The sequence below is a fragment of the Sebastes umbrosus genome, chromosome 22 (genome assembly GCF_015220745.1).
Source record: "Sebastes umbrosus isolate fSebUmb1 chromosome 22, fSebUmb1.pri, whole genome shotgun sequence".
Classification (NCBI taxonomy): Eukaryota; Metazoa; Chordata; class Actinopteri; order Perciformes; family Sebastidae; genus Sebastes; species Sebastes umbrosus.
In genome coordinates this window covers 21,406,491-21,430,507 of record NC_051290.1, presented here as the reverse complement: position 1 = coordinate 21,430,507, position 24,017 = coordinate 21,406,491, and the positions used below count along the sequence as shown (strand labels likewise).

General features: G+C 41.1%; 2 protein-coding genes and 1 non-coding gene across 5 annotated transcripts in view; 1 reads left to right on the top strand and 2 right to left on the bottom strand.

The window, feature by feature from the left end:
* Nucleotides 1-18,268, bottom strand: part of sema4f (sema domain, immunoglobulin domain (Ig), transmembrane domain (TM) and short cytoplasmic domain, (semaphorin) 4F) — a 128,354-nt gene extending 110,086 nt beyond the window's left edge. Inside the window, exons 1-2 of one of the 2 annotated variants that reach the window (XM_037758606.1) lie at nucleotides 18,130-18,268; nucleotides 17,125-17,236 (exon numbers count right to left, since the gene is read on the bottom strand). The gene's annotated coding sequence lies outside the window, so the exon portion shown is untranslated. Of the gene's footprint in view, nucleotides 1-17,124; nucleotides 17,237-17,501; nucleotides 17,687-18,129 lie in introns of those variants that run through there. The other variant, XM_037758607.1, reaches the window with a different exon arrangement.
* The window catches only part of LOC119481539 (meiosis 1 associated protein), a 47,328-nt gene continuing 41,234 nt past the window's right edge, over nucleotides 17,924-24,017 (top strand). For both annotated transcript variants that reach the window (XM_037758609.1, XM_037758608.1), the window contains exons 1-3: nucleotides 17,924-17,967; nucleotides 22,928-23,191; nucleotides 23,306-23,497. In XM_037758609.1, the coding sequence (XP_037614537.1) occupies nucleotides 17,965-17,967; nucleotides 22,928-23,191; nucleotides 23,306-23,497 (459 nt within the window). In that variant the 5' untranslated portion in view covers nucleotides 17,924-17,964. The remainder of the gene's footprint in view (nucleotides 17,968-22,927; nucleotides 23,192-23,305; nucleotides 23,498-24,017) is intronic.
* On the bottom strand, nucleotides 23,836-23,907 carry trnaa-cgc. The gene has a single exon. It is a non-coding gene; the product is annotated as a tRNA-Ala (tRNA).

Sequence of the window (24,017 nt, the reverse complement as noted above, 5' to 3'; positions counted from 1 at the left end):
GTACATCCTGTCAGGAAATAGAGGTACTGTTATCAAATAGCCTATTTTGACTTGCTGGTTGTGTTTCTAGTCTTGAAGTGCTACTAAAAAGGTTAAAAAGACTTAATTACGTGGCTTAATATTAGTGCAAGGAGTTCTCATTTCACATAGCTGCCATGTTTTGGAATGTACATATAAGATAATGCCATGGATACAGAATAGTAACTCCGGATTTTAAAGGGACAGAAGCAGCAATGTGGCAGGTACAACTGTAAGATCTCAATAAATGGCAAGCAGACATGAAAGATACAAGAAAGCCAGTGGCTAGTGATAGCTAGTCCACTCTAAAGCAGAAATTCTTTCTTAGGCTAAAGATATACATGACATATAGACATGTTTGTTGCATAAGAATGGGGCTGTACCCAAATCAGAATTCTTTTGATTATTATCAGATTTGGCTGTTCAATGCGAAGATTCAACTATTCGTTCCTTTTTTTTCTCTTCATATAGACTGTCTGGCAATCAGAATATCATTTAGCCTGAGTTTCAGTGATGATTTCGACCACATTAGCATAGTTAAATGCAGTCCCCGAAAATATATTTACACTCGACCGGTGAGGTCCGCGCAGTCTTCCCAGGGGATTCAACTAGGCGAGTCAGGGACGGCCACTCGATGTGGGAGGATCCTCTCGTGGGACTCCCCAGTGACCGTGCCACAGTTCGCCGCGACGGGCTCTCTGCTTGGAAAGGCCCGGGGTTGAAGCTGGCTCGTGGCTTCTTCCGTGAGCTTTGCAGCACCCCTCGCCCGGTCCTCGCCACTTCCCGGGGCCGTAAAGTTAGTGCTTGCTGCGCCCTCTCTCTCTCTGCGGGGAGTGACGAGGCTCCCGGCGCGACTGTCAACCGAGGCGGACTGTCCTCAGTGCGAGGGGTTTGCGGCGATGTCGGCAACCGACCCGACCCGCCTTGAAACACGGACTCCGTCTCGTTTAAGACTTTTTTATTACAATTAATGGTCTTAACAACCGATGTGCTTATGATTAATTTGTTTACAAGAACACAAAGTTCTTCATAGATCTAGCCTCTTGAAAAAAAAAATCAAGTCGACTGAAAATATTTTGTGCAACAAATGAATAAAACCATTCACATGGTGAAGAAAGGGCTTATAACCAGTCACCTGAGCTGTAATCATAGATCCATTTAACCTCATGTTCTCTGTATTCTGGAGGCAACATGATTATGTTATTTATTCCACAATTACCTCTTTAGAAGATGAACACTGGGAGCATACGGCAATCAAGACATGAATATAACTTTTTGCTGGGAAATGTGAATGTTTCCTAAATCCACAAATCCTCACACATGGATAATACTTAGCTGATAAAACGAATGTGACTGAGATGATCCCGAGGATCACATTACTGATTAGAACTTCTTACTGGAAGTTTGCAGTAAATTACATTTTGGAGCAGCTCTCCGTCTCTCCCTGACTTTATCAGGTTACGGTTGGTGAGATGCTCCACTGTGTGAGTGAGATTAGGAAGTGTTTTAAATAATCCAAAATTCTCTTTTTTTACAAGGTCATGTCAAATAAACTCTTCACTTCAGTACAGGAAACGACTTACATGCTACAAACAGGATGCAGCCTGTCATAACGAGGAGAGGTTGATCGATGGATGGACAGGAAACAGGAGAGGCTGCATGTGTTTTGAAGTTGCACATGTACATAAAGTTGCATGAACTGAAAAAAAAAAGAAGTCTGCCTCAAAAGCGTATCATATGATCTGTTTTCAACTCGCAGACAAACACAAGTGTTCATAGTTTGATGCAGTTAAGAAGAAGTCAGGGTTCGTTGGAAGGTTGCTGGAACTGTTTGTCTCCACTTGACACAAATTAAAGGCCGCAGACGTGAAAACAACATCATATGACTGCGTCAGTATCTGAACCGCATCAGGAAGAACAGAGTTCACTGGAGATAGCATGACTGGAGGGAAAGGAAAGGAACTAAATGTTGGGGAAGGTGGAGAGTCAGCGTGAGCTCATGGGTAAGCGTATAAATAGCACGCCACTTTTAAGGACATTTTGTGTGTCATCTCACCGATTATAATCTTTTCGCGTATCATTTAACGCCTCGTTCACATTCCAAACTCGCCACATACGGACGCAGTTCTAAACACATTGTTAATGGAGTGAATTCAAACAAAACTACTTTTAGTAGGTTTAGGAAAAGATCATCATGGTCTGGGTTAAAATAACGGAAATTAAGTAACATAATAGGGATGTCACGGTGAGGAAATTTTCCCACCAGTTCATAAACTTGTGACAACACCGGTGTTACCGATTACACCGGACATTTTACAAGAAAAAGATGACGCTCAATATCTGTAGCTCGCTTACTTTGATGTTTACCGTCAGGTGGCTGTGTGTCTGGCCTCTCCTGTCAAGCTTTTGCTGCGAGGCCCGCAGGTTCCCCCCGGAGACGCTGCGCTGCCCACACCGGCTGTGACCGCTCCGTCCTCCGCACGGCGATTGCCTTGTTAACGTTACAAATTGACACTTTTGCTTTTCGCTTTGACACCAAATCCTCCGCCATCATCTTGTCTGTCAACTCTCTCTCGTCTCTCGTGAAATCTGACTCCTGCTGCTCTGTGCTGAGACTTCGTACAGAGCAGACACTTTCACTTTCAGTTTGTAGACTCCATCGTCCAGCTATGTATTGATAACACGGCGCTGATTCGTGAAAATGAACTTAATGCGTTTTATTTCTATAAAAAAAGCTAACGACGATGGGGACGGTGGGCAAGTAATGTAATCAGTGTATGCCTGAACACCGACACACACAGACTATCACAAGCCTAGTACATAAGTTAAGTAGTCAACTTAAATGTGTACTGTGAACGGAGGAGTAATGGTACATTTACAAATGCACACCATGGTTCATGTATAATACTGACTGTAGTTCAGTTTACAACTGCTGGACTCCAATGAAACCAATGTGAGCACCAATTGAAAAGGTTACTGTAGATCACAGAGCCAATAGAGGAGACAATATGTCAGACTGAGTCTAAAAGACACAGTTCTAATGTAGCCTGATGGTGATTATTGAAAAATCACATGATTGCACACACATACTGAAATACACACACTGATTTCCGTCTTGTAATTCAGACAAAGTGCCCCATTAGTTCTCCATTAACGACTGGAACAACGACACGTCTAATCAAGCGATTAGGTCCACTATTCATTTTTTGGTTTCCATGGCAACAGACCTATTGAACCACTCAGCACTTGATTAACAGTGAAGAGTGAGCACCATAATGTACTCCATTATGACGTAATCCATCCACTGTTAATCAAGAGCAAAATGGCATATTAATAAACACAAAGAAGCATATTCAATCTTCTCTCTCTCTCTGTCCCACTTTAACTCAAATCTGTTCTATTTATTTTTCCTTTATTGGCATGAATGAGGATGGATATGGCACGTTAACAACAGTTTCCCAGTTGTGATCAGGTTTTTGTAGTATTCTGTTTTAATTATTTATGAATTAAAACCCTTATCCTAGCTGTTTTGTAGAATTGTATTGTGCTAGCTGGGATATTCCAAAAGAAAGCTGCATACTGGGGCATATAAGCATCTTGTACAGTGTCTGATGACTGTCTGTAGGTGCACCTTTGGTTTTAAGTAACTTGAAAGTTAGTGAGAAAAATAGCTGGTTGCTCTGTTCTTCCACTACTGGAGATCAGATGGAAAAGACGTCCCCTACAAATTATATTGATGTCTGTTCTAGTGCAGGAATGGCGACGTCTTTATACCCTGCACAGGTCCTGAGGAGCTGGTTGGGGTGGATGGTTTGCATATGGAGATTTTGTATGTAAGTTTAGGCAATAAATGGTTAAGGTTAGTGAAAGAAGATACTATTAGTTAAATATTAAAATGTCTCATGTTTCCATTCTCTTTTGTCTTTTTCACTATTTACCCAATACCGCAATCTTTCCTGACCATAACCAAGTCCTGAAGGTGAATAAGACTTATAATCAGGAGAGAACATTTAGTTTTTCTCTCATTGACCCTTCACTAAGTCCCGCCCCTTGAACGCAGACTGGCCAATCATAACGTAGCATTGGCCAGCTTTGACCAGGAGGATTGGAAGGAGATATATATGTTTCTACAATATTACTTTTCGAAGTAAAAACCTGCAGAGCTAACATTAGCAGAGTACGACGGCACATCATTAACTCGCTTTAACTATGCTATCTACTGATGGTATACTGAATGTATACACATGCTGCTTTTGCTTTGTAATAATTGTAACAGTGAATAAAGACCTACCCGGATTTACAGGAACAGTGTTGTTCCTTAATATCATTATCTTCTGTCTCGATCGCCAGGTGATGGTGGTTCACTTTAACACTGTGATCTGTCGGCTTTAGCTTCCATCTTTATCTTTTTAACCTGTTTTCGCTGCTGAATCAGTTTGACATCCTGATATATCCTCCAAATGCATATTGTAGACCCTTCTGTCTGCTTCTCTCTGAAATCGCTTTTCTAAAAATTAGCTTGATATTTATGCAGGGAGTAGTGACAGAGTGGGCTTCATGGTAGCTCTGACAGCTTGACGGTGTAACAGCGGGGGGCGGGGCTTAGCGAAGGCTTAACTGTGCTCAATGTCACATAGGAAAAATGATGCCAAGCAGAAAAAATCAATAAGAGCTAAATAAAATGACCTACAAAATCAATATAACATACTAATGAATGTTTAGAAGTGGGGGAAAGTACTACTAAAACACAAAACTGTCCCTGCTACACAAACTACTGAGTGATGAGTGCAGTCTGGAGAATTCAGAGAGACTAAATCAGTAGAGACGGTCCTTATCTCTCCACACTCCCTCTCCATATGTCAGTCCTAGCTGGGTTATTAAAACTGGCCAATTCGCATCAGTACCAAAGAGACGAAGGCATTCAGCTCCATCTATTTTCAGATGGCTAAGCGCCTAGCCCACTTTTTCTCTTTGGATTGAGCAGTTTTTAACTCAAAGCAATTAGGCTAACTCACCAGCCCTGTCAGCGAATGCATTCAATGCAATCCTGCCTTGAGAAATTAACCACTGTGCACATTTTCTACCTTCCTTTCTCCATTCAACACATCTTTTTCTCCTTTTTCCTCTTGACAGAGGAAATGACAGAAAGAGTGATTAACTGCTGAAATCCGGCTGTTGGCCCCCTCACACACACACACACACACACACACACACACACACACACACTCATACAGTGGCACACACAAAAACTCAAATTCATCATTCATGTTTCATGTGAATAGTGCCGTTTGGAGAGCCCGATTTCCATGACAACAGGTCTGGGGATTAGGGTGAAGAACTGTCATTCCAGAGCAATTGTCAGAGCACCTTGATTCACAAGAGCACTTAAGAGTGAAGGGAAGGAGCAGAGGACGGGGGTGGAAATAAAGAAAGCCGGGTCGGATGGAAGGATCAAGGGACAAGCGGAGGAATGGGTAATGATCCCTTTACCCCCACGTCCTTACTCATTGTAAGTCACTATGGGTAAGAGGTTAACACCCAAAATGTAAATGTATAGCAGGGAGATATGAAAAGATGAGAAAGAAAGATGAAAAGAATGGATGAAAAGAGAGGAGAAGGGGTGGTGGTGGTGCAGAGGAAGAAAAGGGAGAACGGAGATTATTACAAAAGCATCCAACGCGGTCCAACAGCTGCAGCTTTCACTCTTTAGAAGGCGGCTGAAGGTGCCTAAAAACTTGCACCATTGACGCCTATTAGTCTCCTGTCTTTGTGTCTTTGGTTTCTGGCTCTTCAGTTTTTATACACACTTAACATATTCAAGCATTTATTATGTCATTGTGGTGACAATTAGGTAACAATAAAGGTGCAATTATGTGAAGTGAAGCGAAGCATGTCACTCTTACAAGATCGTGAAAAAAGAACCATGTCAAATTTCATTTTAATTGACTTCTTCCTGTGTATTAGCATGTATTGTGGTAGTGTATGGATATACAGGGTTACCCGTAGTGCTAGTTATTAATATAGATTGTTTTGGTGTGAGTTGCAGAGTGTTGGAGCAACCCGCTATCACGCCAAAGCGTGTCATAGACTCGCTCGTCCACCAGAGGATAGCGTGTCAGTGTCATGTTTTGCCTATCAGAGACGTTAATATTACACGACTGTATTAACGTGCAGTACCAGCAGTCTGCAAAAAAACACTCACTTAGGATTAGGCATCAAAACCACTTAGTTAGGTTAAGGGAAAACGTCATGGTTGGGCTTAAAATAAGTATGTAAACTGAATAAAACACGTAAAGAAACAACATAACATCAGTACGGAAAAAAACTCACTACAGAACACGTGACAAATGTCAGTAACGTAACTTGCAAAACCAAAACACCAGTCTCAAACACCTGTCTTCTGCTTGTAAGTCCTGTGTTTGTTGGACCCATCCACCTCCACACCCACCCTAAGTGGTCTTTCTCACTTTATATCCAACATATCTAGCTCTGAAGTGCGACTTCTGTCACTACACAACACGTGACAAACGTCATCCTTCATGCATGCATGTAATATTGTCTGCGACACAAAACATGACACTGACGCTTTCTTCCAGTGGACAGGCGGGTCTATTACACGCTTTGCCGTGAGACTGGGCTGGTTGGAGATATCCGCTGTAGAGATGTCTGTCTGCTCTCCAATATAATGGAACTAAATGCCACATAGCTCATGGCGCTCAAAGCGCCAAAAAAATACATTTGAAAAACTCAACAGGAATGTCTCTTTCCAAAAATCATGACCCAGTTACTCAAGATAATCTCCACACTTTGTTGTGAGCAGCTTCATGTACAGTAGGAACTATCTTCTTTCTACCGAACTATACCCACCAACAAGTGAGCACGAGCATCTCGTCCATAAGTGGATGTACGCTTCCTTCTGCGCGGTGATACAGTTGGCGGTGTAGTTTGGTAAAAAGAAAGTAGTTCCTAGATGAAACTGCTCACAACAAGGTCTGTGGATTATCTTGAGTAACCGGGTCATGATTTCTGGAAAGAGACAGACTGCTATTGAGTTTTTCAAATGTATTTTTTTGGCGCTTTGAGCATCAAAAGATGAGTGCCATCAAGTCTCTATGGCGGATATGTCCAACACTCTGCAACTCACACCAAAACAATCTACAGTATATACTACAGGTAAGAGGGAACATATCTATTTTTGATTTGGGGGTGAACTGTCCCTTTAAAGATGATTGTGATCAACCTACAACTCCAGTAAATGATTTTAAAGATCCCCTCCAGACATTTTAAAACACTACATAAAATACTTGAATAATCATGTTTGTATGAGTTTGTTTTTTCAGATTTAAGGTGAGCAAAGACAAACTATTTTCAGCAGATGAATGAATGTGATGAAACAGCCATGTAAATGTGGGCATTTTAGTTTGATAAGATCATCACTCACACATTCATTTAATGATGAAGCAATTTTTTGAACATTTCAAACAGGTAGCTGGAGGACGGAAAGAGGAAAACATGGTACTCTGCCTCCAAAACATAAATCGACCGTGAAGAATTCTCAGCTGCAGAAGTCATTTTAGGGATGCTACGTAAACCTGGAGGCAGGTTAAAGCAACACCTTGACATTTTAAATTCGAGTTCTGTTGCTTCACCTAATCTTCCTATGACAGAAGGATCACCTCCCACAAATTACATATTCACTTTTCAAAGCACAGCTGGGAACCAAAACCATCCTGTGTGAGCATGTTGCATGTGGTTTCTGCTACGGCAGCTTGTCAGTCTTTATCTTTTCTAAAGTTTATAACAAGCTTTATATGTTTTGAAACCTCTGAAAGGCGCAAAAAAAGACGTTATGTATTAATTTTTATTTTTACATATTCATGAGAATGCCTGAAAGGTACCTGATATATTTACCACCGCTTGGAAGTGATTTCTTTCGTTACGCACGAATCTCCAACCCGCCCGCAAATGTAATAGACAAGGCTCTTGTCATTCAGCGCAGCCTCCTCTGTGATGATCAGCTTGGAACACTGTTTGCACGGGTGGATACGGCCTCTCTCCAATTAGCTGTACCTGAGCTCCCTCTGAAGTTAGCAGCCGCTCATGTTCATCTCAAAAACATCTGCTGTTTTTAAATGGATCTAATGAACACACCACTTTTATTCTGCTGCAAAGCTGTGTCACCTTAACATCAGGTCCAAATATTGTGAACTGGAGGCGTTGGAAAATCCACATCTATCAGCAAAACGGGAACAAAAGAAAACATTTTGGCTCCCATGAGTAGTGCGCCGACATTTTACAATACATGTACAATATATCAGCTCATTGCCCCGCAGTCAAGAAACCTAAACTGCACATGGGAGACACTGTTATTATTCATTAGTGTAATTTAAGATGCAGAGTTTATGAGCTCATCAGGTGTTGGTTGGCGGTGTCGCACATTATGCAAAAACACACACGACATGAATCTTAAAATCGTTTTCAACAGGAAAACCAAAGATTCATGAATATGTTAATACGGACCCCCCGCAGGACACTACGGTCTATATGAGAGCGACCTGATCATTACACCAGAGGCCCTGGGGAAGACGGCGAGCTCATGGAAACAAAGAGAGACAGCGGCGACGTCGTTACCATGATGCACTCGGCTCCGGTGTCAACCCCTTCACCTCACACACACACATGAACGAGAGAGAGCAAGCAATGACACTGTCACACTGAAATCTACTTCTGCTGCAACTTCTGCCCCTTTAAAAAGGAAATGTATACAAGCCATTAGCATGTCAGACCACCACAGCTGGCACAATCTATCATCTTGTGTCTTTTTTTCTGAATGTGGGATAGAAGAGTCATGGGAACGGAGAGCAACAACAGAGTGGATTGTTGGAGAGTCACGTGACACGTCGGCAGATCCGATGAGGCCACGCAGCGCTGTAACTGTTACTGTACGGAGCCATACTCTCTATATTGTCCCTCAGCAGAGATAAGCAGGAAGTGCTTCCATCACATATGGCACGAGGACACAAAGAAGACCAATGTCCACTTTTGTCTGCATCAACAACGTAAGAGTATGAGCGGATGGAGGGGATCTTTAAAATCATGAGCCCCTGTTTGGGCTCATTTCAACAAATGCTGAAAGTTGGTAATCCTGTTTTTGTACTTAGACCAAGTAGACTAAACATTAAAGGGGACATATCAGGCACATTTTCAGGTTCATACTTGTATTTTGGGTGTCCATTAGGACATGTTTACATGCTTTAATGTTCAAAAAAACTAGGGCTGTCAAAGTTATTGCGATAATAATAATAATAATTGAACACCACTAATTTCTTTAACACATTAACGCAACTTGCAATTTTTAATTAACCTCTTAAAAAAAGACTGTAGCGGGCTCAGTTTTAGCTGATATCATATCAAACTCGAAAACCTAAGGAATCCATTGGTACCAATCATGTCATACTAGCTGGTTGCGAGGGAGGTTAAATAACGCTACAAACTTGCACAAAATTTTGGCGAGGAATAACTGTCATGGCCATTTTCAAAGGGGTCCCTTGACCTCTGACCTCCAGATATGTGAATGTAAATGGGTTCTATGGGTACCCACGAGTCTCCCCTTTACACACATGCCCACTTTATGATAATCACATGCAGTTTGGGGCAAGTCATAGTCAAGTCAGCACACTGACACACTGACAGCTGTTGTTGCCTGTTGGGCTGCAGTTTGCCATGTTATGATTTGAGCATATGTTTTATGCTAAATGCAGTACCTGTGAGGGTTTCTGGACAATATCTGTCATTGTTTTGTGTTGTTAATTGATTTCCAATAACAAATATATTCATACATTTGCATAAAGCAGCATATTTGCCCACTCTCATATTGATAAGAGTATTAAATACTTGACAAATCTCCCTTTAAGGTACACTTTGAACAGATAAAAAATGTGCAATTAATTTGCGATTAATCGTGATTAGCTATGGACAATCATGCGACAGTCCTAAAAAAAACGAATTTTTCTCATAATGTCTGTCTGCAACGCTCCTGAAAAATCTTGCATCTCAGTAAAGTAAGTTAGTTTAGTAAGTAAAGACCATTCACTTTTAAGCTTCTTTTTTTGCCACCTAGTAAAATCATTGTAAATACTGACGTCTATTTCATGTATTGCGCTGAATGAGGTGTACTGAGGACTGAAGTAATTCCATGGGATCTTCAAGCTTAAAAGGCCCCACATCACCAGTCTGGTTATATAATGGTGACACAATAAGTCATAGGGATATCATAAACTAATTAATAAGATCATGAGACATACAGGACCTGACCTGACCAGAATAACATCATCTATAACTCGCAGCATTAGCCCCGGAGATGTTGACGTTCGGTCCGAGATGAGTCATGCATGTTCACGAGGACTCCCTCCGGAAGTTTTTTCCCCAGAGAGCATCACTCCTGTTCATGTGGTACATTATGAACACTGACTTATTGATGAGGCTGCAGTCACAAGATCATCAGGAGCCGCTGTTGTTTGGTAGACAATCTGTTTCCTCTGCTATGTTCTCACGCACCCGACGCAAAGCCCCTTGGAATGAGTTGTGAGCTAAGAAGAAACACCAGCTGAGATAAGATGACACTGGAAACAGACCATTTTGAGGGTGTTGTGGTGATGCGGTACAGGCTGGGAGAGAATCAGCCCGTTAGTATCAGTTTCTAATTTTGAGTAAATATAAGGAAGTGGCCTCAACATTTACATCCCCTTCCTTCTCTAAAAAAAAAGTCTCTCTGGCAGCAGACCAGCTCAAACTCTCCATCCATCATCTCATTAGAGAGGGAAGTGTCCCCAGGCTTTCAATGACAAATTAGATTGCCACTGGATATGTAATGGCTGATCGCATTTAGCGGGACTTGAATGGTATCAGTTACACACTGAATTAGCTAGACGGAGAGCTACAGAATTAATTCTTCTTGCAGATGTCTTTCACCAGCCAAGAAAGAAAGAAAGAAAGAAAGAGCTAAATAAACCGCCATAAAACCTGCATTAACTGATTTTTTTGGCTGCATAAACAAGTTGTAAACACAACTTGTTAGCACACATTTGCATATTTACCAGGGCTGTCAATCCATTAAAATATTGAATCGCCATTAATCGCATGATTGTCCATGATTATTTGCGATTAATTACACAAATTAATTGCACATTTTTTATCTGTTCAAAATGTACCTTAAAGGGAGATTTGTCATGTATTTAATACTCTTATCAACGTGGGAGTGGGCAAATATGCTGCTTTATGCAAATGTATGTTTATATTTATTATTGGAAATCAATTAACAACACAAATCAATGATAAATATTGTCCAGAAACCCTCACAGGTACTGCATTTAGCATAAAACAATATGCTCAGATCATAACATGGCAAACTGCAGCCCAACAGGCAACAACAGCTGTCAGTGTCAGTGTGCTGACTTGACTATGACTTGCCCCAAACTGCATGTGATTATCATAACATTAACACGTTATTATCACGTTAACTTTGACAGGCCTATTATTTCCACATCCAGCAGCTATGAAGCATCATTTGCATTCATGCATTAGCAGTCAGTATTAGTATTTGGAGTTGTGTTTCCGGTCAGCTGATGAATGTTGAGTTCAATATTCATTCTACTTTTAGCTCTGTTTTTGGTCTCCACCTCCTATGGAGGGAAATACTGTATATGACTCTTTAGCTGCTAAGTGCTAACGTTGCACTATGTTCACCAGCTGGTCGCTAACGTTGTCGGTCTGTCGTTTGGTGTTGAGCAGGCCGTGTACGGTGGATTTATCTGAGCATTTTTTGTCGAAAACAGCTACCTGTTGGAAGTTGAGAGTGAACCAAAACGGTATTGTCTGGAAAAACAAAACAATTAGCTGAAAGACACTACAACAAGTTGTGTTTTCAGAAAGACATCAATGACCTCTAATGAACAAATACGGTCTACATGAACCATAGATCAGGAAAGAAATGGATCTTCCTGTTGTCTGAGAATCATCCGAGCCGAACATCACTTCCCTCCCACTATTACATTTATGAAACAGGTCATACTTTTGGCTATAAAGACTGCGTTATCTGATGCTGATGCTTGCTTTGTTAAAGAAGACATAGTCAATGTCACAGAAAGCAGAACTCCCCATCAGACCATTAAGTCACAAAGGGTCTGCACCCATCATTTTACTGTAAAGCGCTCCCATCAAGGTACCTCTACTCTGTAGTAGCAGGAAACACAAAAACCACAGTAAACAGGTTTGGCTTTGTGCTCTGACATACAAAGCCATACTTCACGTGTACACAAGCATACACAACACACACACTTGGCTAAAAAAACATTCCAATGAAGTCATTTTCCCACCCAGATTAGTAGAAATACTTTAAGTATTAGTGCTACCATTGCTAAGCCCAAAACACACACACACACACACACACACAAATGTCCTAAAGCCACAATTCCCATAATACTCATCACTACATTACGACCCAAACAGATCCTCTGTAACAAGAGGATTGGCTCTGAAATGGGTCTCATGTGGATAATAGAGCAGCGTGGCTTGTCCCCATTTGTACTTCTGAGCCCCAGCAGATTGACACATCACACATTTTCATTTCTCAGTACGCACGCCTCCATAAAAAGGTTGAAACTAAAGCTCCTGCTGCCCTGAGGGCTCACAGCTGCCACCAGGTAGAAAAGCTTGGAAAATTGTAATTTCATGAAAATAATTTGCTATGGAGATAGCAACGATGGTCTCTGATTAAATTGTTCGTAAAGTGATGCTCCTCAGAGCTGCCGGTACTGATAATATATAATTTAAAAACTCAAATATGTGCACTTGAATGTAACGAATTCAAAGAAGGCGTTCCAGTTCAGATAGAAGAGACAGAGCATTTTCTCCTGAGGGTAAATGCCTTCCGGTGGTTTAGGTTAATCCCATTTTTGGCATGTTTACACTTGCGTTTTACATGCCAGGTAGAATTTAGATACTTTAAAGAGGCAATACAACGCTCCCTGCTGTGCATTTCTGGCAGACGTCTTCATATTCTCAGTCATCAGAGCTGCTGTACCTGCTCCACGACATGATTCAGAATAGCGAACACTTCCCTCTCCTGTCTTTCTTGTCCTTGAGGAATGAAATCTAGTTTCAACATAACAAGAACAACCAATCTCTGAACCCGTGCTGTGAGATTTTATTGCCCCTGTCTACAGAACCAAGCAGGCAGATACCTGCAGTAGTTCAGTGGAAGTCTGGCCGACGGATGCGTGAGAGGTGTGCTGTGCCAATACTGTGAACAAGCAATTTTCACAATCCGTGTTTACTTCTAAACCAGCTTGTTACAAAAAGCATTGCAACATTGCATGACCTAGCTAACATGCTGAAACAGGCCCTTTGGTGTTGCACTGACTTCCTGCACAGACATAATGGTCACAGACAGTCAACATGTAATAACCAGACGGGATGTGGGTATTCTTTTTTTTCTAAACATATGTAACACTAAAAGGCAACCCTGAACACATTACTTTTATTGAAGGAATAGTTTGACACAATAGAATAAGAGTAGAATGGACATTGAATTGTTTTCCGTCGTCATTTGACCAGTACGAAAGAAAATAGTGATTGTTGTTAGTTGTTACGGTGACAACACATGACCTAAGGGCTGCACGATTACGGCCAGAATGATAATCACTGATTTTAGGGACAAAATATTTGTATTGCACTTTCACATTAAATAAACAGATTGCTTTCACTTCAGTGTTGTGCTACATTCCTGCTAATGTACATATCTTTGCATTAAAATAAGACTTATAATAAGGTTCTTCACCTGAATTCAGTGCATTTTCGTTTTGAGTCAAAAATATATATCCATCAATATGCTTGATTTGATGTGCAGCGGAGTTTTCTATGAGCAGAGCACGCATTTCAAACATCAATATCGTAGTCAATCATGTTCATTTAATTGTGGGAAGCCAAAAATGTGATCGTGATTAATATTAGATTGATTGTGCCGCCCTACATGACCTCTCTGGCTCTCTCTGCTTCATAACGTGACTTACTTACTCCACTGCTCGTTCGAGTCGTTACTGCAAAAGCTCACCTCAGTGAGTCCGCGACTTGCCGTTAAGTCGGTTTAGTGTATACAGAAGTTAGCCCGCTACAACGGTCGCAATGGCAACAGTTCACATAAAAATGGCCGCCGCTCTGACCATCCTGCCACGTTGGTTGGAATTGGAATGTCCATTCTACTCCTGTTCTATTTCTATGATTCAACATTTTGGGATATACTCTTATTTGGATTCTTGCAAAAAGTTGTTAGAGGATTATCATGTTTGTACGGTAAATATGAAGCTAATGCCAACAGCCGCTCAGCTTAGCTTAGCACAAAGACTAGAAACAAGGGTAAACAGCTAGCCTGGCCCTGTCATGTATTTCTGTATATGTGCTCTGTCTGTTGTTTTAGCAAAAAAATATGTATAAGACAGCTTTTAACACTTTGTTTTGTATGGACTAAAAACACAAAACTATTCTTTTCCTACATATTGTTTGTAAGATACATATAAATACAGGTATGTATTAGGGATGGGGATTAATGAGTAAATGACCTGAATAATGATGCAGTATAAGTAAGTAGCACAAAAACTAATGAGATTGGACCCAGCTCCGTTGTCAGCTCATTAAAGAAAAAGTTGTGAAACAAATGTCTGTCTGGTATCTGCTTCCATCTGACCCTCTTCAACTAAAACAGCTAGGATGTACTGAGGGGGATTTTCTAATTTCATGCTCCTGTTCCCATCTGAGGGAATTAAACTGAACATTTCTCAAGGCAGCAAACAACTTAACACAACCGACTTAACATTCATTTAACCCAAATCACACAGCGAGTAAAACCGAGCCCAAAAGTAAAAGTCAAAACGGGGCAACTGGACTGAAAAAAAAGCAACTAGTGTGCAAAATAAGTAGTGAAACTACTGGGCAAACTTTCCCACAATCCCCCTGAGTAAATCAAAAAGGCATAACGGATTAGAAGCGCTGTCGCAAAGCTCCTATTGACCTAGAAGTATGTTGTGTTCATCACAACTAAATCAGGAAGCATGTGCGTATTTTATTACGTGTGTGTGTGCCCGTTTGCAAGTGTGTGTCTGAGTGCATAAGAGCGATTAAGCTCCAATCATATCGGTGCACCTAATCCCTTTACATGGGCCTTCGTATTCGAGACTGAAAAGCTCAACATCCGTCTCAGCAGAAGATCCTTGTAGTGAAATCTATGCATTCCAGTGTTAATCTTATGCACAGCATATATACGTTACAGATGGTACTGGAGCTTCGAGCACTGACAGGCAGGTGGGATGTCGAGAGGAGAGTGAACGAAAGAAAGAGGGAGAGAGGGAGCAGGTGTGTGTGGACGTGATGAACCGGCGTGATAACCAGGGAGGAGGCAAGATTGCCAGTGCCCTTCAGAATCTGATTTGGGGAAGAAAACTTGCCTCCCCACCGCCCCAACATTAAGCACCGATCATCTGGTGACACACACGTACAGGCTGTGCTTTCAACTCAGGACTTCCACTGGGCACAAATTCATCTGGAAATGGTTTCGCCAGGTACAGAGAGTTGGCAGAAGTTATTTATTTTTTCTATCTCACATAAACACACACACACCTCATCTTATCTTCCATAAGCAGACGTGCATGTTTCACATTTCTTCTTGTCAATCTCATGACAAAGTAACGTGTGTGAGTCAGAGAGAGAGAGAGAGAGAGAGAGAGAGAGAGAGAGAGAGAGAGAGAGAGAGAGAAAAAATGTGATTTCACAACCCAGCGTTCATCAAAGCCTCTTACATAGACCACAGCATTTTACAAAACCTCTTCACACACACACACACACACATATTCACCAAAAAATCGGATATTGTATTTTTCCCCCATCTTGATTGTACCTCCATGGTACATCTCACACACCAATACACCGACACACCCGCACTGACTACCAAAAAGCACTTGAACCGAGCAGACCGGCCATCAGGAACAAATTTCCATATCACTCCTCCGTTCTGTCCCTGGGCTCCTGGCCTCTCATTCATCTTTCTCTCTATTCATCTAAAAATGATGAATGGAAAATAAATACATGGAAGGAGGACAGGACAAGATGCCAAAAGTTTTAAAGTGAAGTTACACACTTCTAAAAACGTATCTGGAATTTCAAAAGAGATCAAGAGAGAAGCCGTACTAGTGGTGGGAGTTTGTTTTATGTGTTTGTTTAAAAACTGTTTTTTTGTGAATGATTATTTAAGTATGCATTGCTCAGTTACCTCGTCATACAATTGATTGCTCATTTCTATGTCTAGGGCTGACCCGAATGCTTGGAAGCTTCGACCATTGCCATGGTAATTGACCTCCAAATTAGTATTCAAATGCTTTGTTTTTTTGTTTGTAAGTATGTAATAATAATGTTTAAATCCCCAAATAGTCCATGAAATAAGGAATAATCACACATTACTAGTTATTCTCAGACGGATATCTCTGTTGTTTAACCGAAGCTTCGAAGCCCAAAAAATGGTATTCAAGACAGCTCTATCTATGTCTATAAAATAGGTGTCAGAAAATAGTGAAAAATGTCCACCACAAGTTTTAGAGGCCAAGGTGATGTCTTCAAATTGCTTAGCAACAGTCAAAACCCAAAAGATATTAAGTTTACTGTACAAGACAAGAGGGTGTGGAACATTTCACTACCCAGGGAGCAACAGCTACGCATTGATAAAGCACAGCAGAGACTACAGCCAAGGTTATCCAACCATCTCTCCAACCGCACCAATACCAACATGAAGACTGTCCAGCTCTATGGTTCTGAGACATGAAAAACCACCAACACTCACAAGCAAGATAGAGGTGTAAAAAAAAAACTTATGCTACATCCTAATGGTGGCCCAACAGAACCACGAATGAGGAACTGTGGACGGTTACCAACGAGGAAGACAGCGACCAGTCTAAAGAAGACAGTGGAAATGGATAGGTCACACCCTTGGGAAGGACACAAATAACATCAGTTCTAGACTACAACCCACAGGGAAAGAGGAAACAGGGTAGGCCAAAAAAATACCTGGAGGCGTTCCACGCTTCGGGACTTGGAGAAAATTGAAGTAGCTGGCAGGAAGCAAAATCCCAGGAACAGGAAAGAGCGAGATGTCGAGCTTTGGTGGACGCCCTCAGCTCTTAATTGGGGCAAAGAGGTTCAAGTCAAGTAAAGTACTAGACAAGGAAAAGCAGCACAATCTCACATCTATAGGGGACCAGATCCCAACAAATGACAAAGAGTATGTTTGTGTGGGACACGTTACAAAGGCTGAGAGGTAGACTACAAGTTTGATATAATATCTATCTAACTTAAATAATAAACATTTCTATTCTGCCCTCTATGCTTTGCCTGAATGCATCGGCACATCTCTTTTTGAGCAACACGTTTCTTGTGAGACTCACATGAACTGTGTTGCTTCATGTCGTATCCCCCTCCCCCCCCGTGTGAAATTGACAAATAACTGGCAAATTTCACAAAAAACTTGGAGAATCGCCTTCCACCGGCTTAGTAGTTTCACAGTCTTTGTTGCAGCTGCAATTTTTTCTCCGTTGGGCGTAGCGTAGCAAAGACGGTGAAATCTTAACCTGCACTTGACCCACGTTTGCACAGTTTGACATCAAACACAGACAGCCCTGTGATGACAGCCTTCCCTGCTACTTCACAGCCAATAGGATAATAGCCAGATTTAAAAAAAAAAAGCCTATTTCCTTCAGTGGTTTGACTTTTGAAAACTAGAGCCGATGAAAATGTGGGACATCGTCTCAATATGTGGGATGTGGGACAAGGGATAAAAATGCTGTGCAGTCACTCATAAAGTGGGACACCTGGTCGCCCTACTCACATCTGAGAAGCTGGAACAAGAGAATGGTGAGACAGCTTTGCTTGATAGATGACTTAAACGATTAATCAATTATCAAATAGTTGCAGATTAATTTTCTCAATCAACTAAACGATTAATAGACTAATCATTTCAGTTATTCAAAAAACATTTTTAAATGTATATACATATATAATAACATATTATTTTACCTTCAAGTCAGCCTGAAGCAACAGTTCAGCCCTCTGGACACACCCTGTACAATTCACCACACAATTCTGTGTTTTTATTCAGCAGTAATAAAAGGAATGTTTAAAAAAGTTTTTTTTTAAGGTAGTGGGTGATGCATCTCACCGATAGACAATCTTTGCTTTTATGCCTCCATGACGGTCCTGGCGCCACTGCACGAGGCAAGAAGCTGCTCGTGACTTTATTTATCTAGCCACAGCTAGTTAGCCACAGCTAGTTAGCCACAGCTAGTTAGCCACAGCTAGTTAGCCACAGCTAGTTAGCCACAGCTAGTTAGCTATTGATTTAGTTAGTTTGTTGTTTTGCTGGTCAAATCTATCTGTGAGTACTTTCAAGAATATTTCCTGCTTTTATATATTTAGCGTGTTTCCAGCAGAAGCCGGCTGAGGAGGAGAAACTTAACCGCATCGCTAAGGTAACTTTAAAAGATAGCTAGCTCATGTTTGCTAAACCCTTTCTGCCGTCTCCATGGTCTGTACCGGACTGTACCAAAGTGTACATCTCCCCTACAGTGAAGCCTCGACCGCCACCTGGTGGCTGGACGAGGCTGCTCTCATTTATCAACACAATGTTTACTTCCTTTTTGTAAATTAATTAGTAAACTGTTGGTTATATAATTTTTTTTTTTTATTTGTGAACTAAATATAATTAATGAAACATTATTTAATAGTTTTCTAAATCTGCTCTTTTGATTTGTATAATATGTTTTTAAAGGGCAAACATTTCCAGAAGAATTAAATGTTCAGATGAAGACTGATTTGTGTAAATAATAAAAAGTAATAATTCAACTATAGCTAGTTTTCTCTTTAAGCTTTTTGGACGTTATCTATAGTGATAATAACAGTCCAAAATGAGGTGAAATTGCATAGCTTTAAGTCAAAAATCCGAAACCCAATATCTCCTCGTATCTTTTATTCACTGTAGAAATACGGAATTTGATAGGGATTGTTGATACCGGCCGATACACAGACATGTAAACAAGGGGAGTATTGGCACTTTTTTTCCACTTCAAGCACTGACAGTATGTATGTTACATTTAGCTTTTACCTACCATAAAGATGGAATTGTTTCTTGCCACTAGTCATTACTGACAGCTCCTCATCCACTTTGCTATAACCCCTATGTTATTTTTCCTGCTCTGCTTGTTTTCTTATTAGAAACACTGTCGGCTGTGGCTCAGAGGGTAGAACAGGTCGTCCACCAATCGGAAGGTCGTTGGTTTGATCCCCAGATGCAGATGTCAATGTGTCCTTGAGCAAGACACTTAACCCCAAATCGCTCCTGATGTGTGAATGAGTATTTAGATTAGATCCTGATGGGCAAAGTTGGCGCTTTGAGTGTTTGGAAGACTAGAAAAGCGCTGTATAAATGCAAGTCCATTTACCATTTACACCTTGTCAGCTTTTATAGAGCTTCATTTTAATGCTTATACATATGGCCAGCATAGCTCATCACATATACACACGCTTTACTGTGATGTAGTGTTGTGTAATACAGGGAAATTTAGAAAAATCACCGGTTTTGGTAATATTGTTCATGTGATAGAAATTCCACTTGTCACAGATGTGGCAAACAAAAGCTATATTATTTAGGTACTGGACTGAATCTGATTGGGTTTTATTTATGTTTAGAGGTCTAAGAGATGATGCAAGATCAAAGGTGCGAGGGTGAAACGTGTGATCTGGGTGGTGAGGACAGAATTTGGCTTAGAAGAGGAGAAGTGAGTCAGAGAAAGATGAGACAGGCGGAAGATCAAACGGCACACACACTTTCACACAATATGCCCTTTATTACCGATAAAATAGCCCTTCTGTGTGAAGATCAGAACAGAGCAGGGTTTCAGGACAGTGGATTTAAGAGCGCTCAGAGCTCAGCTTTTGATCGGAGGGGATTAGTTCTGTCAATGGCTTTTGCTCTGATAAGAGCAAGCCTCCAGGTGTTTTCCATAGGACATGTTATTTCTGCCTATAGTTTGAGTTTAAATCTGGTACGATGCTGTTGCTGCCTCAGTCTGGTTCACAGATTGTGGGCATCAGCAGGCTGGTTCAACCGTTTGTGTGTGTTTGTGTGTGTGTGTATGTGTGTGTTTAAACCCTGTGTCAGACAAATGATGTAAGGCAGGCCCAGTGGCAGATTTACAGCAACATGATGACAGAAAGTTGAAATATTCCATCCTCCTTTAAATTCATTCGTCACTCAATGTATTGACTGGTGAGACCGCAGGCAAAGGACTCAAATGCACGACTCAAAAACAGGATCTGGGTAAAAAAGTCAAAGTCTTTACTTGCCAAAAAGGGTTCGGTACACAGGTGGTCAGTCAGAGAAACGGCAAACAGATCCGTGACAGGGAGATGACAAAGACAAGGTCAGGTAAACAGGTAACACTAGACACAAGGAAAACAAGGCTGGAACACTAGACACAGGGTACCAAGACAAACTGGCACAGAGCGAGGAAAACACACACACTAAATACTCAGGAGAGGGGGAGAATAACGAGGGACGAAAATAAGGTGAAAATAAAAATAACATTTCAAAATAAAACAGGAAACTGAATAAATTACATGAAACAAAGAAAAGCATAACCTAAGGAGCAGGGCTGGACATAACACTCAAATACGAAAGGGACCTTGTAAACAAAATTAACCTCTGTAAGTCCTTAGAAATGCAGTACCCAAACCTTGGACAAAGGCTGATTCATTGTATTTATGCTATTTCCAGCCCAGTTACTTCCAGCCAACTGTTGTAAAGCAGTTGAGCTAGGAATAAATACACAAATAGTTAGTTATGTTTAGGTATTGGATTAGAGATCTACGGTAATATGCTTCAAGATGGTTAGACTTAACCATCTTGAACTGGACTGCAAGTAGTGATTATTTTCATTACAATTAATCTGTTTTTGTTATTTTCTATAATTTATTCTATAAAATGTCAACAAAAAAAAATAATGAAAGATGCAGATCATTATTTCCCAGAGACCAATGCAACATCTTCAAATTACATATTTTGTCTAACACACAGTCCTAAACCAAAAGATATTCAAGTTGCAGTGATATAAAAATAATTGAAACAGCAAATCCTCAGTGAATGTTTGGCATTTCTGATTTAAAAATGCCCCAAACAATTCGTGTATTAAATTTATTTTTTGTCGATCGACTAATTACTTAATCAGTTTATCATAGTGTAGTTAGTATACTGGCCTGCTTTTTATCAATTGGTCCTCAGCACAACTTGTGAAATGACAAAAAGCCTCCAAAATTTGTATGTTTGTGGTAATTGTAGTGTAATCTGTTGCCTTTATTTCCTATCTCAACTGTTTCCCTCTCTGCGGTTCAGTGGGTTCTCGCTCACTGAGGTGTGGAAATGAAGTGACTAATTGTACTGATGTGTGTCACAATAGGGGGTCATTGATGTTGCTAAATAAAGGGGTTTCCCTTCAGTAATGATGATAATGGTGAACAGACACAGAAAGGGAGATTCACACAGACATCCATCCCTTAATGACAGGGTTTCAGATGGTGCGATTGACTCTGTGAAGCGTGAGGGTTTTTTTCCCTCTCCGTCCCTCTCTGGCCACATCCTCCATGTTGCATGACTGACTCTTGCCTTTTGACAACCACTCACATTTCCATCTGAGGATGCTTGTAAAGCTGTAAAAAGGGAGAAAATGTGTTGTTTTTCTTTCCTGATACATATGGATTAGGTTTAGGGCTTATCAAAGCCTTGTGTGTCTATAAAAAGCTTAGTGGGTTTTTTAAATGGAATTGAGAACTAAATTTAGATTTGTGTTAAGTGCTGCTCATTCCCTGAGCTACAGATGTGAATAGTTTAGCTTTAAATAGCTTGTTGCAGCCTTAGTGTTAACATTGATAAAAACACTATCTCCAGTGCTCTGTAGATGCTCCATTCTGCCCGTCTTGCTTCAGTAATGACCCCTTTCTCCCACAGGAATCCTTCAAGTTTCTGTTTCTGTTATAGTCTCATCCTTGCGTCACCACGGTGGGAGACTTTTGACAGCACTACTGCCAGTGTTTAGCATTTAGCTGCAATGTCCTTAAAAGTTCAGATGGCTGTAAACGATGAACAAGTTAACAATCAACATTCATTCGCCCTAAAGTGAGGATAATACATAATAAACTCTTAGGGAACTTGACCACTTGAGGGGGAATTTGCAACCCAGGGCGGCAAAATATGTTGTCTTCTTCGCATATGCCTCATGGTACAGTTCCACTAGAACTTTCTGGCCTCCAAACGTACTCTCAAAGTCTAATTTTCAGCTGCCTTTCAGTCATTATTGCACAGAACCTACTTTTAGAAGTCACTTTTTTCACATTAGCCTCCTCAGAAGTGAGGAAAAGCCCCTGAGTTGTGTGAAAACAGAAGCATTTATAACCTAGATTCTTACATAATTTCCCATTTTCTTCATAGCCCATTTATTCGTGTTCTATTTACAGTGGTGCTTACTGCTCATGATAATGACTGCAGCTAATGTGCTTTAATGTTGTTGACTGCATGGGCTGATTATCACTACAGGGAAATGGTTTGTTCTGTTTTTTTGGTCATTTTGGTGATTACTGGGTTTCCTCCGGTTGGTCTCCTAGATTTGCTTGCTTACTCAGGTTTTTAGTTATTTGCGCATGTATTTGAAGCCTACAAAATTCAGACCTGGTATCAATTTCAGCACAAAACATGACATGTAAAAGCCAATCTAATCATCATTTGATATTGAACACTGTAATATTTTTTGCGTATGTTGCTTTTAAGATGTCCATGGACAACAGAAAGAGACCAGCGGGTTCCTCCAACTCTGGGAACTTGGCTTACTGGTCCTCCTCGTTTCCGCGACAACCAGCCAGGGTCCTGATCGTGGAGGCGCTGCCGCCCTGGTGGTCAGAGACCTGCACGGTGCTCTGTGATGCTCTGGAGAACTTCCTGTCCCTGGCCTGTAGTCTGGATGGACCCTGTAGGATACCACTACTCAGCCTGTACGCCATCAGCAGGCAGCAGGAATGTCTACTGCCATTCGTGGTAAGATAGATGAAGGCAAAGTGTTTCTCACCCTCCCTTCCCTTTGTTGCTTTCTGTCACCCACCTCATTTCTCCCTTTTATCCCTTTTTTCTTCGGTCCCTCTCTATTTGCAGCAGGTTCGTGGTAACCTGGCCAGGCTGCGTTCCTGTGTGGAGGAGCTGAGGAGTATTCCAGGTGAAGGGTGCATCAGAGGAGCAGCCAGAGGAGGCGAGCTGTTGCGTCAGGCGGTGCTGGACAGTCTGCAGCAGTTTAAACAGTACATCAGACATATCAGCAGCCAGGCCAGCAACAATATGTCTGTGGAGGTGAGCGTAGATAAACCCTCTATATACACAACAATAAAACAATATATTTTAAATCACACATTGTACACAACGTTGGTATTGGTCTGTTAGCTGCTATGACACTGAGGCATCATTCTAATGGGCTTTCTAAAATTATCTCCAAATGGCTGCAAAAGTTAGCCTATCATAAAGTGGCATGATACTCCAAACTAAATCTAATTTGGTGACGTGTTCTAGGAGGCTTTGCTGAGAGCAAATGCCATTCACTCAGTGTGACTCAAGGTCTGTTCATTTAATGTCAAAGCATTCCTTTGTGTGGTGCTGTGTTTAAGTACCGCTTCCACAATGGCCGTAAGAAGTGGAGATGCTGGGGATTGAACCCAGGACCTCATACATGCGAAGCATGCACTCTACCACTGAGCTACATCCCCTCTCAACACTCCTTCCAAGCTTAATTTATGTTTATCTGGCTTAAAGTAGTGTAGTGTTAATGTCACAACAGTTCAAACTCAAGTGATGCAGTGCTTAAACAATGATCACT